At 44.6% G+C, this 14,768-nt stretch overlaps 1 protein-coding gene across 2 annotated transcripts in view; it reads left to right on the top strand.

Moving 5' to 3' along the window:
• Positions 1–14,768, top strand: part of F13A1 (coagulation factor XIII A chain) — a 173,931-nt gene that overhangs the window by 125,760 nt on the left and 33,403 nt on the right. For both annotated transcript variants that reach the window (XM_010338078.3, XM_010338077.3), the window contains exons 11-12: positions 5,907–6,060; positions 13,203–13,490. In XM_010338078.3, coding sequence (XP_010336380.1) covers positions 5,907–6,060; positions 13,203–13,490 — 442 coding nt within the window. The remainder of the gene's footprint in view (positions 1–5,906; positions 6,061–13,202; positions 13,491–14,768) is intronic.

Genomic DNA, 14,768 nt, shown 5'->3' with positions numbered 1-14,768 from the left:
TTATGATACTACGAGAACCTCTTACAAGGAGATCATTTTTAAACCCACAAAGCCTTGTTTTCATCTTTTTATTATGCTTTATTGCTGTGAAGAAGGACAGAAGAAGGACCTCCCCCCACAAGCGAGCTGCCTAATAGCTGTAAATGCAAACGATTTTTGCTACTATTAAATATAGATCGGGGTGTTATGAATGTCATCAGGATTTGCAGATTATAATTACTCCTTTCTCACCCACTGCAGAGGCGTGTCTGACAGAGGGTACAATTTGTTGCTTTGGCATGGGCTGCACTCCAGGGCTGAGCCGTTTTTAAGAGATGTTTGAGCGATGAAAAGTGTATGAGGAATCTTTTCTCAAGGGTGCCTGCAGTGGGACCCCATGGAGACTGTCATACGAGTCGACGTGACTCAGGTGGAGTCTGCGGCTCTCTCTGCTCTCTCTCCTCCTTGCTGCGTCAGCTCACCTTCTCTTGCCTCCCAGCATGCTGACTTTCTTGGTCATTCCTTACTCATTTCCGGGCTCGACTAAGCATCATGTTCATTGACTATTCGTAGTTTTCCTAGGGCCTTAGTCTCTGTGAATGGAAACAGAGCCTAAAAAGAAGAGGGGTTTGCCTGGAAAATGTCTTACCTTCTATTCCTTTTTTCTCTCCTCCTCCCCTTTGGAAGTTCACCCTCCACATGTCTGGATTTCTGCCAGGGCTTGAAGCTTATGTCTCTTACCCCTCCCTTCCCATGCCCTCACTGCTGCAGTGGGTTCCTGCAGTTCTGAAGGCCCATCTGACTTTTATCTCCCAAACCCATGGTGGCCTAGGGCTTCCAAAGAGGTGGAAGGAGAGGAGAGCTGCTGTAAGTGTCTGGAGTCGTATTCCAAGATTCCATGTTCACTAACCCTTGGGGATTCTTAGAGAAGAACTGTCTGCTTCTTGGTGAAGATGACTCTCTTCTGTCCCTGGTTCTCATTAACTTCTCATTAGCTCTGTTGCCCTCGTCATACCACTCTACCCCAAACTCACACACATACACACACACCTGTGCACACACACACATGCATGCATGCACCCATATGCACCCACACATGTGCATAATCCTGCCTGATAGTACCTGTTTGACATTGAGATGATTTTCACAGCAGCAATAACTGGCTCCCTGGGACTCCAGCAACCACCTCATGGCTCCAGAAGCTAAGCCTTCCTCAGCTGTGGGCCAGAAGTTCTTTGTATACAACATGTACCGATGTTTTCTTATAGATTATTCATTCTCAATTCAAACTTGTTTTTTTGCTACTATCTTATCAGATGCAGCCCATTTGTGTCATCTTTTACTTGACTGTAAAAAATCCGGTCACTTATTCAAATAGCATATAAAACTTTGGGATTATTTTAGCTTTTCTTCTTAACCTACCTTATGCATCTTGCCAAAAATACCTTTGAAAAGTTATAAATCCAGCCATTTCTACAATCTCTGTCGTGACCCTCTGAGCTCTGAACAGCACTGAGATCCATGAAGTCATCTCCTAACTCATCTCCTGGATCTTGTTTTTACTCTCTTTCTGTCTATTCTCTACGGATCACCAGAAGTATTCTTTAAATGTAAATAAAAACATCACACTCCTGCCCCAAACCTTCTGGTGGAGTTCCACCACCCATATAATAAAATTGAACATAAACTCTTACAAGATTCCATGACTTCCCATCCACTTCATCCCTTGCTTATTTCCCTCCAGCCATACTGAGATTTTTGCTTTTCTGAGAGCATCCACATATGCTCGTTTCAGCACTTTTAGACATAACTGTTCTTTTGCTAGGAAAACTCCCCTCACTATCTTTCACTCTGTGGAGGAAGAACACTTTGCATGCCTTGTTCCCTCTCTGCACTCAGGTCTCTGCTCTGGTCACCTCTTCAAAGAGGCCTTCACTCACCCGACCTCCACCGCCTAAAATACTACCATCTGCCCTGTTGTTTCATCCTCCTACCTTAGTGGGCATTCATTTTCTCCCTTCCAGAATATGAACTCTATGAAGGTAGGAGCTATTTATTCTCATTGCTGAGAGCAGGGTCTAGAGTCTGGCACCAGAAAGGCCTCCTGGTCCAAGAGGGCATTCACTGCCTCCATATGGCCTCTGAGAAGCAGCCTTTTCTCTGCAGAGCATGCAGATGAGGTTATCTCTACTTGGGAACAAATGAACAAGCCAAAGCAAACTCTGTCCAGGGTCCTGAAAGCAAGAGAACACCCCTATCCTCAGTGGTGAAGAGCATGTCTTCTGCCACCTGTGGACAAATAATCACACTCTACAGGTCCAAGCGGACATTTGCTAAGAGCAGACCCTAAGCCTGCTGCCCACCCTACTTTTGCTGAGAATCTATGGCCCTGACTGGTGGTAGAGGCTACTACATAGGAAGTACCTGTACTAAAGAGGCAAGAGTGTGGTGTTGCGAAAAGAATAAAAGAATACCCAATTTCACGCACCAATGCCCAGGTTTGGTGTAACAATAGCTGCTTCAAGTGTAGGGATAAGAATAGGTGATCACTAACATTACATTACATTCAAAAGAAGGAAGAGAAATTAGGCTTAAATGTAGATTTTTCACAAGTGCTACCAATCCACCAGCCCTGAAAGGAAGGTAGGCTCAGAGAGATTCAGTAACTCGTCCAGCGCCACATAGCCTAAGTCCAATATTCCTTGCCATACACCCTGAACTTAGCTGCTGCTCTACCATACAGAGTCGATTGATTTTGGGTGGAGCCAATCATTTGATGGTTTTTTAAGCCCCTAGATGATTCTCTAGTGCAGCCAGAATAGAGAACCATTACACTACAGGCTGAAACCAAAATGAAAGCTTGCTAATGTCACTGGGAAAGAACAGTTTCCCTCCACACCCCACCCCAACACACATATACAAAATCCATCCACACAGGTGTTTCTCATCTCCTCTTTCCACAAAGGACAGTGCTATTGATCTGTCCTGAGATTTTAGCCTACATAAATTTCTTAAGCCATATTCAAAAGGAGCCCAGAATTTAGCCACTTTAATATTTAGCTTATCTTCCTGGAAAACCATACGCTGTTGTAAGGATTGTTATTAAGAAGATAGTTTTCATTATTGCTACAATTTGAAAGTGGAGGAGGTCGCTGTTTGTGCTGGCATGGCTTCCTCCGGAGGGAATGCCAGAATTCTCAGGCAGTTCGTTTAAAGTTTCTAAAATGACAAATATTCCACAGGTATCTGCTGTGTTCTCTCCTGTCCTGATTCCTGACTTCACATTTCAGCCTCTCACATGTAGCTAGCACCACCGAGTTCTGGTCACTCTGCTGAGGAGGAGGGCCACCATATATCACCCTAAGAAAGCTGAGCCACAAGCATGGAACCATCTCACCACTCAAGCTGGTGTTCATGCTCCCGCAGGGTGGTGTGGGAGAGTCAGTGTGCCGTGAAGGCCAAGGGCCAGGCTATGGGCTGGCCCAGGGCTTGCGTTTCTTCTCCACCAGCTCCCAACCAAGAAACCAAACACTTTGCTTCCCCATTCTAAGTCTTGGTGCTCTCATATATAATACAGTTACAGTACATACATCACAGGTTTGTTGTTGTGAGGTTCAAACTAAATCCTTTAAACAATGTCTCTGAAACATTGTGGGTATGCCATAAATGTTGGCTGTCTCCTCCTTAGTAGAAATCTGACTTCATGTGCACTCAGAACATTTTGTGAGAAAGTAAAATTGCTCTCTTTAACCTCAACCTTAAAACTTAGAGATGCATCTTCAAATTTCCCCATTAATTACCTAATGATGTCTATTATATTTTTACCCAAATTTGAAATTTACAAGTCATGTTCACATAGATCTTATCTCACTTCAACCTAAAATGCTCCCATAAAATTGGCAGAACAAGTTTAAGCATTTTTATTTTATAGAATCAGGAACTGAAGTTCATAGAGATTAACATACACTTTCTACAAGACACACCCACTATCAGAACCCAGGTTTCTTGCAGTGAATCCAGCATTCCTCTCAAATGCCATCTAGGTTTCACCTTGGCTGTTGCATTTTAGCCAACCCCCGACCCCAATGAGCCATGTGCTCCCAAAGTATCTTGTACTTACTCTTTCAGGGTACTTACTGTATTGTATCACAGGGCTTCTCAAGCTTGAATGTCCAACAGAATTATCTGAGACCTTTTGTAAAATGTAATGGATTTAGGGTCCCACGTGATTTAGGTCCCACCTCCTTAATCAGGCATCTATTTTTTAAAAAGTCTACCAGGTGATTCTGGTGCACAGACTCATGCTTACTAGAGCACAAACTCTATAATGGAAGTGACCAAATCTATTTTGCTCATCATTAGGATTCTGAATCTTGGAACAATATCTGGCAATACTATTAAATAATACATTGTTTTTGATAACATTTATTGAACATTTACTCTATGCCAGATACTGTGATAAGTAATATACATGCATTTGTTTCTGTTAATTCTATCAATCATCCCATGAATAAGGAGTTATTATCACCCTATTTAAACACTAGGTCACTGAGGCTTGCAGAGGAGCTTGGGAAACATTTAGTAAATACATCCATGACTATTAGCAGCACAATTCATGCTTCCTACCTGCTTCCATGCTAATAAATGGAACCCTCAAGAAAGTGGATTGTAAAATATGTTAAGAAAGGACTCTGGTACAGTCAGCTTTCAGGCACACATTAGTCATTGTCTCTAGAAAGTAGAATGGTAAAGTAGACTCTTGGGAGAGCTTGGGGGCAGCCAGCATGGCCCCGTGACACTACTTCCAAGTCCCGCAAATAGCACATTTTAGTTGCTGAACCACTAAAAAATAGCCTGAATTCCTCCTAGATCATCTAATATTATTGTTCAATTTAAATACTTTTGGCTTCAAGTGGCAGAACTAATGTGGCTAAAATGGATAGGGACTCATTTTTCTCATATAAGAAATCCTGAAGCAGGTGGTCCTGAGGCTGGCTTAGCATCATTAAGTCCCCCAATCTCCAAACGCCCCTCGGCTTTCTACTCTGCCACCTTCTCATTGTTGGCAGTGTTCGGTTCACTGTCTCACGATAACCACAGCAGCTTCAAGCATCCCTTTGCTTCACCAGAAAACACCTGAAAGCCAAAAGGGAAGGACAAAACTCATCCATGTACCTCTCTCCTTTTTCAAAGGGGAAAAGTGTTTCCCAGAAGGCACCTCACAGACTTCCTCTTCCTCCTGGCAGAAGGTCATATAGCCACTGTTAGCCCGAAAAAGTCCAGGGAAGCAAGCGATGGGCATGGTGGCATGGTGTTGTCTTCTGTCCCTTGAGAGGTAGGATTTATCAGGAAGACAGTGGAGAGAAAAAAAATGTTGCTGCTTAGACAACTTATTTTCTCAGCCTCAAATAACCTTTTTTTTTTTTTTTGTGATGGAGTTTTGCTCTTGTTACCCAGGCTGGGGTGCAATAGTGCAATCTCAGCTCACCACAACCTCCGCCTCCTGGGTTCAAGCAATTCTCCTGCCTCAGCCTCCTGAGTAGCTGGGACTACAGGCACACACCACCATGACCAGCTAATTTTTGTATTTTTTAGTAGAGACGGGGATTCATCATGTTGACCAGGATGGTCTTGATCTCTTGACCTCATGATCCACCTGCCTTGGCCTCCCAAAGTGCTGGGATTATAGGCATGAGCCACCATGCCTGGCCTCAAATAACCTTTATTTAAAATATTATTAAATAAACTGGATATTCCCCCTTAGAATATTTTCAAAACCCATTTGTCCCTATAATACGAATCCAATGTTGCCTAAGAAGAGGGCATGTCAGCTCCAGAGATCTCTAGACAACTGTGCTATGGACAGTTAAAGACTTTAGCAACAACAGACAGTGGTCGTGGCTAATGCTCTCCTCTCCTGTTTCCAGGTCAACAGCGACCTCATTTACATTACAGCTAAGAAAGATGGCACTCATGTGGTAGAAGCTGTGGATCCCACCCACATTGGGAAATTAATTGTGACAAAACAAATTGGAGGAGATGGCATGAAGGATATTACTGATACTTACAAATTCCAAGAAGGTAATTTACTACCACTGAATGAAGATTTATTTGCCCAAGTTCATTTAGTACTTATTCATTGCCACTCGGAGACGAGTTCCAGAGAATGCACTGGCATCTGCAACATTTGGTAGCAACAGCAGAAGTATAAACTCTCATGCGTGAAAGACACATAACATATGCAATTTTTCCTTGTGGCTTTCTTTGCTAGCTTGCTTTGGGCAGAATTCTCATCCATGTGGCTTGTGAAATGATTTGGTTTAAAGTCATATCTACTTTAACAGAATATAGAATATCTTCTTGCTTACAAAAACCTTGATTTTAAATAATCCTATTTAAAAAACACTGTACAACGAATGTAATTTTAGTTAAATAAGAGAAATTCAAATAACCACTTCATATTTGTTTAGTACTTACCGATTATTTTCACATATGTTGTTCTGTTACACTATCATAGAAAACTATAAGGTAGATGATACAATATTAATAGGAGAGTACAAGCTCTCTAACTCAGGACAATCATGTCAAAGGCCAGTTTCAATTATAAAATAATGTCATGGTGGGGTTTTGTTAACTTTTATTGTATAGAATGCTTCAAATGGCACTGCTGAGCTTAGTTCTATGTCAATCAGTGCTGAGTGCCCACTCTGTGCCTGCAATTGGTTTGGTGCTGGCGATCCCAGCAGTGAGCAGGACCCAGTTCCTGTCCTGGTCCAAGTGAAAGGGTTATTGTGCAAGAGGTTTTTGGAAACAAAAAAAAAATAGGGACATTTAGCCCAACTAATTCAGAAAAAGAAAGACTTGAGAAGTCATGGACCTCAGATAAAGAAAGCTGGGCAGAAGTTTCCAGGCAGTGGGAACAGGACCAGAGTTATGAGGTGTGAAGCAGCCAGGTATGTTTAGGGTCCTGCAGGCGCAGAATGCCCCCTGACTGGAGACAAAACTGCCGGAGGCCAGCAGTGGCCAGGAGGTGGAGGACCTCAGTTGCCTTGATGGGGAACATGGAATAGTTTGCAAATGATTCACTGCCAGAGGTTCTTAGGAGTATTTATTTTAGTGAATGGATAAAAATAACAAGCAATTAGCATATGCCTAAATATTCATTGGAATCCGTGAAGTGCTAAGGAGTGCAGAATTTGTTTTAAATATTTTAGACAGTCTCCCTGCTCTTATTTACAAAAGTAATTTGCACTATAAAGAAGAAGCTTGCTGAATTGAGAACACTTGTGCATAGTCTCAGAAAGTCAGACATTTTTTTATTATCTGAACTAGTGAATTCTCACTGTATTTTTGAAATGCTTCCTTTTCCTCTTCTGTTTATTATCATCCATTGCACAACACAGATACAAAGGTGGTATTTCTTTTTGTCATTTGCCTTTTCGCTTAAAGGAAAATTTAAAACAATGTAAGTGCAAATAAAACAAAACAAACAAGCAATGCCCTCTTACTATAGAGTTATAAGCAAAAAAAAAAAAAACAAAAACAAAAAAAAAAACAAAAAAGTTCATAGAAAAGCTAGCTGCAACATTCACTCATTTATACATTCATCCACACAACAGCTGGCTCTTACCACCTACCATCTTCCAGTGCTGTGTAGAGCTGGACACATGCACAGCCCTGCCTTCCCATGCAGCTGGGGAGAGAAGCAGAAGGCAGTCCTCGCTGTGCTGGATGAGAATTGCTGTAGCACAGGTTGGACAGGTGCTGCCAGGCACAGAGAAGGACTCCCAGCTGAGAATCGGCAGTTGGGGAAGGCCTCATGGAGGAAGTTAGTGATGGGCTCACTAAGCCCGAAGGACACACAAGAATCAGCAGGTGAAGCTGGGGAAAGAGATCCCCAAGAAAAGGCAGCAAGGCAGGGATTGTGGTGTGAACTCTCCTATTTGGAAGAAGTCCTAACCGGACAGAGTAGTGAACAAAAGGTGTACCCACAGGCAGCGAGGAGCAGCAGGAAGCGAGCTGTCTACACGACAGATGTGTCGTGGAAACCACGGGGCTGAGCACAGCTGCCATTAACTGTCAGCATGGAAGTGACAGTGACGGCTAACTCAGGAATGGGACAGAATCAGATGCCACGAAAGGAAAGACCAAAACTCCACGAAAGAGGAGTCAGAGGCTTGGCTGGGGGTAGACAGCAAATCAAAACAAAAAGTGTGCATACTACATGAGGAAGACATCTGAGGTGCAGGTCTTTAGAGTTTAGCAAAGAGGCAGGGCTGAGGGAGAGGGACAGCTTGGGGATCTGGTTCAACTGGAAGAATCCCTAAATCCACATAGATGGTTGTAAGAGACATCTCATCCTGCTTCTGGGCTGGAGTTTGACCCCAAGTGGATAATCAGTTTCTTAATCAAGGGTGGCACACACATTTCAAACTGGAACTTTGGAAATGACCGAGTAGAGAGTTGTTTGGAGAAAAACACCAATACTGCATCTGAATATAGTGGGATAGAGGGATTGATTGCCACTGTTGGCCACTGGCTTGCAGTGAGGGCTCGTTGTGCCTGTGGCTCGGTGCTTACCACCCTGATTCTCACTGTTGAATCTCTCATAATTTCCCTGATCCACAAATGCTGAATGTAGACACCAAAATATGGAAATGAGTAGAATCACATGAAACAAATCATTACTAGATTCAAGAATTAACCATTTTAATGAATTAAATCATGGAAAGATCATTTTTCACTTCGACTTATTAAAGTTTATTATTAATTTTATAACGTTTTTTTTTTTCAAAATATCCAATTAAGAAACAATGACTTTGAAAACCAGCATTCCAAAGACTTCCGTGGCAATATATCTTCTTTGATCAAGGTGTCTTGATCCCATTCCCTCTCTGCTCCATCAGTTACTCCCCGGGTCACTGGTATTTCCATCTCTCCTTCTCTATTCTCTCTTTCCAATCAGCATTTCGGCAAGCTCAAATGTCTGCTGCGTTAAAAAAAAAAATTTACAAAAATCTTTCTCACCACTCTTTCTTCCTCCTCGCCTCCTTGCCGTCCTGGAGCGCTGCCTAGACTTGCGTCCTGCTGTGCTCCTTCTCCACTCCCGCACACACTCCGTCCTGATTTCTGCTACCAGCATACCCTTGAAGTTGTTCTCAAAGTTGCCAAGACCACCCAGTTGTCACGGGGAAGAAACGTTTTGCAGACTTCAGCTTACTTGACCTTCCTACGCTTCCTGGTGCTGGTGTTCACTCTCTTTCCTTGCAATTTTCTCTTCTCTTTGTTTCCACAATGTTACTTTCTCCTGGTTCCATCCCCACCTCCCTGACCTCTCTTCCTCTCTCTCTCTCTGTGACTCTAAGCTTTTCACCTTTCTTCACCCCCTTCAAATGTCACTTGATTCTAGGCATCTGTCCTTGGGCTTCAATCCCATCCACTTTATATTCTTCTCACATAGCTGGTGTTAATGTTCACGTGTATACTGATCACCTCATGTCTGTCTCCACCAGGACTTTACCTAAATGTCCTAGAGGAACCTGACACGGAACTTCCCAAATATCACCTCTCCCTCCCTCAGGTCTCTTTCTCTTACTCCCCCTACTCTGCTGAAGGGAGCCACCATCCACAAATTCGGCTATTTAATAATGAGTCAAGCAACACGCCCTCTAAAGTCCCCTCTGAAATCATTCTCAAATGCCTAACCTCCCCTCCAGCTAGAGAGCCTAAAAATTAAACATTATCTGATGTATAAAACTCTTAATATAGTGCCTGGCACATAATAAGTGTCCAATAAAAGTTTCCCCTATTACTATTAAATTTATTATTCCTGCCATGCTACATCTATTAGTTTGACTATGATTAGTTTTCTCCTGGAAAAATACTTGCTCTAGCTTCCCAACTCCACCTTAACTCCTCAGGCCCTCCCTCCCTCAGTATAGCCCCCGCCTTGCTGCTAAAGTAGTATCTGAAATATAAACCTGAGCCTGCTCCAGCGCTACTTAAAAGCCTCCCCCTCTCTCTCTGTGGCCTCCAGGGCATCCAATCCTAACTCACAAAGCCTCTTGCTAAGTGTTTTTTTGGCATCTGGTTGGTGCACCCCCTGAGCATGCCCCACAGGTATTGTATGCAGAGACCAGGGACCTGCTGGCAGTTCTTCCAACCAGCCAACTCCTCACCTACCTCCCTGGCTTTGCCTCCCTCCCCAAACCTCTGAAAAGCCTCCCCTGCCCCACCATGTCCCCAGGCACTGCAGGCCAACCTCTGTCCCGGCATCTGTGGTGAGGACATCTGTGCTAAGATTGTTCTTCTCTTGTTCCTTCTGCACCTGTGAGGGAAAGACTGTGTCTCCCCTCTATGCCTGGTGCCTAGCATGCTGTTTGGAACACTATGGGGGTCTCCAAAGCATGAGATGATCTGAATGAATGGTTACTGGGGAGGCACTTTCTCAGCTGGGTGGAGAACATAAAATGTCCTATACTGGACTATTTAGTACCTATTATGAAGAGGAAAGTTTTGTCACTGGCTGAAAGCAATGTGCTTCTCCAAACCTCAATCCTTCAGATCCTCTGTGCCAGGCTGCCTTTCAGGGCTTGGGGATGCAGAGGTGGACAAGGGATACCACGTCCCTGTTCTCATGGAGCTTGCGTTCCAGCAGGGAAGACAATGTCGCACAATAACTAGTACTGTGACAAGGAAGAGGAAATAAAGCCGGTTATGTGTTAGGGAGAGCCAAGAGGACTAGGGTTTGGGGTCACATTACACAAGGTAAGAGGGGGAGGGCAGGGGAGGTGACAGTGGAGCTAAAGCCAGAACGATGAGAAGATGCTTCGACCAACATCAAAAGTCTCTTTTACTATATCCTACTTAATGGAAAGATACTTTTGACTTTGCACTCAGAAGTTGCAGAAGAATCTCAGCAAATATAATCAGGCTTTGGATAAATCTCTCATAGCACTAAAATGTTGCCTGTGGCCCTGAATTATGTAAGACTCTGGAGCACGGAGCAGAACTGTAGAGAAACGGGAATTGCTGTGCCAGGCTCTGGGAAAGCCCTGCAGTTGTTTTCCCCTCTCTGAGCCGCACTTCCTGGAACAGCCCCAGCCTGTCTCTGCCTGGCAGTCCCGGGCTCACAAAGGCCAGCACTTCCCCAGAAGGAAGCTCCAGGTTCCTCCACCCATGGCAGGCTGTGAAGGTGCTCAGAGCTGGCCTCATTCTTCTCCCATTCCCCTCACCTTGGCCAGCTCAGCCCCTCTCTGATATGTTCCTGCTGCTAGAATTTGCCTCCTGCATTTTGCCTCAATGCTAATTGGCCCCCATCCAAAGTGATCATCATTAATGCTCTCTTTCTCACGGATCTATAGGCCAGATGATTTCTGCTAAAATGTTACACTGTGCTTCGCTTGTCCTCACCCCTCCTTCCCTTTTTGTTATCTCTAGTGCTCCAGCCGATGCTTGTCCTAGACCAACTGTTCCTGGCACATTCTTGCAGTCTTGACAATCAGGGAAATCATTAATACACACACACATACACAAACAGGTACAAATCCACATTCACATTTGTATACAATGCCTTCCAGCATTTTCTCTGTCTTTGCAGAGTAGTTTCCATTTATTATGTATCTACTACCTCTAATTCACCTAAGGAAACCTAGGACGTAGACACCCTTATTTTACAAACAAGGAAAGTGACGGTGACAATCGTGCCTGTCTTGTAGAGCTGTTACGAGAATTAAATGACACAATGCACAGTAAGCACTTATCCCAGTGCTTGGCACATAGCTAGCACATATTACGATTCATTGACCTCTCAGTCACCAGTGAAGTTCGTTATTAACTGGATAAAGTAGAAGACAATACCTTCAAAGTGGCATAATTATAAAAGCTAGCATTCTTATTTTAAAGTGATTTTTTTTTCACTAGCCATTCTCAAGCCTAGTTTTTACAAGCCAAGGAATTTGCCTTCATCTTTTCATCTCTATCCTTAGGGACGCACGAAGATAAACCCAAAGGTATTTAGGATGGAAAAAAGGATGGCGATCACCAACCGTCCCTCACATCTGCACGAGCCCTGTTTCCAAAGCCAAGCATTTTGTCCAAGGCTTTGTAAGGACCATCTTCCCAGCTCCTCAGTGTCTGAGGCACAAGCTCCCTCTGAGGCCTGCCTTGTGTCTGTATTTTCTGCCTCCTCACCTAGACAACGCTGTGGTTTTCTTCTTCCAGAGCTTACCTTCCTCTTCCTCCCTTCATCTCTGCCACAGCCATGTTGGAAACCCTGCACAAAACGTCTTCCTGAAAAACAGCACATACACCTCAAACTTCATTAGAACTTTGGTGCACCACTGCATGTCAACAGATGTCCCTCACAACACGGCAGTCAGTGTCAGATGAGTTCGGGAGGCCTTGTGTAAAGAAAAGCAAAGACGTGTCTTTGCTCCTGGGCTTCACTTAGAATCTCTAATCCCTAATGAAGGTGGAGAACATCCCCAGGAGACGCTGGACCACTAGTGCCCCTCCAAGGGATCTGACCTGAGTGCCTTGGGTAGGGTTGGCTTTTTGATGTCTTACTGGAGCCCAGTGTCCTTGGGGACTGGGGGATGCGAGGTTTGGTAAAAAGTGATTTCTGCCTTCTGCCATGGCATGGGTATTGGGGGCAATGGCAATTGAGGAAAGTAAGGAAAAATGAAGCAGGAGCCCTCCAGGGTCGGCTCAGCAAAGAGCAAGTAGAACAGGCCCAAGTGGAAGGAGACATAAAGAAGACAGGTCTTACTGGAGAGGATTTACAAATCAGAGAGAAAAGTTACATTTCAGGAGGTAGAATGGCAAGAGGCCGTAATTTCTAATTATTAGACGTCCCCAAATTCTAACCACATGGCTAGGGCTAAGGAAGGGAAGCAAACCAACACCACGGTTTAAGAAGAGACAGACATGGCCAATTTTATCTGCCAACTCCTAAAATAGTGCCTCCAGAGAAACCCCTTTCTAAATAGGTCCCAACACTGTCACCTGCTAACTCACAGCCTAGGCTGGCCACTGGCTCTCTGGGAATCTGACTTTGCAGAATTTATAACATAGGATTAATGAGGGTACCTGCTTCCTGGGGAGCTCTGAAGCTTGTGTTTTAGAAACACCCCAAGAAGTGCAGTATACAATGCATCCTTTAATGTGACTTTCTCTCTGGTGGATTGTATTTTTCCCTGTCATTATCTCTGGGTCTTCCCCAGGTCAAAAAGAAGAGAGACTGGCCCTAGAAACTGCCCTAATGTACGGAGTTAGAAAGCCCTTCAACACAGAAGGTGTCATCAAATCGAGGTCCAATGTTGACATGGACTTTGAAGTGGAAAATGCTGTGCTGGGACAAGACTTGAAGCTTACCATCACCTTCCAGAACAAAAGCCACAGACGTTACTCCACCACAGCTTATCTCTCAGCCAACATTATCTTCTACACCGGGGTCTCGAAGGCAGAATTCAAGAAGGAGACGTTCAGCGTGATGCTGGAGCCCTTGTCCTGTAAGCTAACAGCACTGTGGTTCTCTCTTAGACCTGCTGTCTGGCCCCTGTCTTGCTACGTGTTCATGCCCATTATAGCTTTATGTCAAAGTTAAAGTTCTCACCAAGACCTCGGAAGTATAAGCCTCACAGGGGGAACTCACTTATTCTTTAAAAGTCTCCACTTTCTTCACCACCTCCTCCTCCTCCTTCTCCTCCTCCTCCTCCTCCTCCTCCTCCTCCTCCTCCTCCTCCTCCTTTTCCTCCTCCTCTTCCTCTTCCTTCTCTTCTTCCTCCTCCTCTTCCTACTCCTTCTCCTCTTCCTCCTCCTCTTCCTCCTCCTCCTCCTCTTCCTCCTCCTCCTTCTTCTCCTTTTCATTCTCCTTCTTCTTGAGACGGAATCATGCTCTGACACCCAGGCTGGAGTGCAGTGGCGCGATCTTGGCTCACTAAAACCTCCGCCTCCTGGGTTTAATTCTCCTGCTTCAGACTCTCAAGTAGCTGGGATTACAGGCGTGCACCCACAACCAGCTAATTTTGTACAGGAGGGTTTGTGGAGCATGGATCTAAATGACCCATCTCAGAAACAGGCCCTCTGCTGGTGCCTCTCTCCCAAGTTAGGAAAGTCTTTTGCGGGCTGTCCAGAACGAAAGGTGTGCTTTGCTTTCCCATTCAGAAGGCAGGGAGATCTAGGCACTGCACATAGACCACTTCTAAAAATGCTGTGTCTGGCTGGGCGTGGTGGCTGACACCTGTTAATCCCAGAGCTTTGGGAGTCCAAAGTGGGTGGACCACCTAAGGTCAGGAGTTTAAGACCAGCCTGGCCAACATGGTGAAACCCCTTCTCTACTAAAATTACAAAAATTAGCCAGGTGTGGTGGCGGGCACCTGTAGTCCCAGGTACTCAGGAGTCTGAGGCAGGAGAATCACTTGAACCCAGGAGGCGGAGGTTGCAGTGAGCCGAGATCACACCACTGCACTCCAACCTGAGTGACAGAGCGAGACTCCATCTCAAAAACAAAAGGAGACTGGAGACAAAGATGTATCATCTGGAAGAGGCCCGTGAAGGAGTTTTCTGCCTCTGCCATCTCTCGTGGGGCCTCTTTCTTGTCCTTGCATAAACATCCTTCCCAGCATTTTCATCACTATAAAACCTCAGAACATTTTAAGCAGATCGGGGTCCACATGTTGCAGCTTGCCTTGGGGATCACAATGGCCAACAATCACACTTCCTGGGGTGTTCATATTTGGTGGGCGCAATAGTTGACCACATGACAGGCAACACCAATCAATTGGAAG

Source organism: Saimiri boliviensis, chromosome 4, assembly GCF_048565385.1.
Source record: "Saimiri boliviensis isolate mSaiBol1 chromosome 4, mSaiBol1.pri, whole genome shotgun sequence".
NCBI lineage: Eukaryota > Metazoa > Chordata > Mammalia > Primates > Cebidae > Saimiri > Saimiri boliviensis.
The sequence above is the reverse complement of the archived record's forward strand: the minus strand, read 5'-3'. Positions and strand labels throughout refer to the sequence as shown.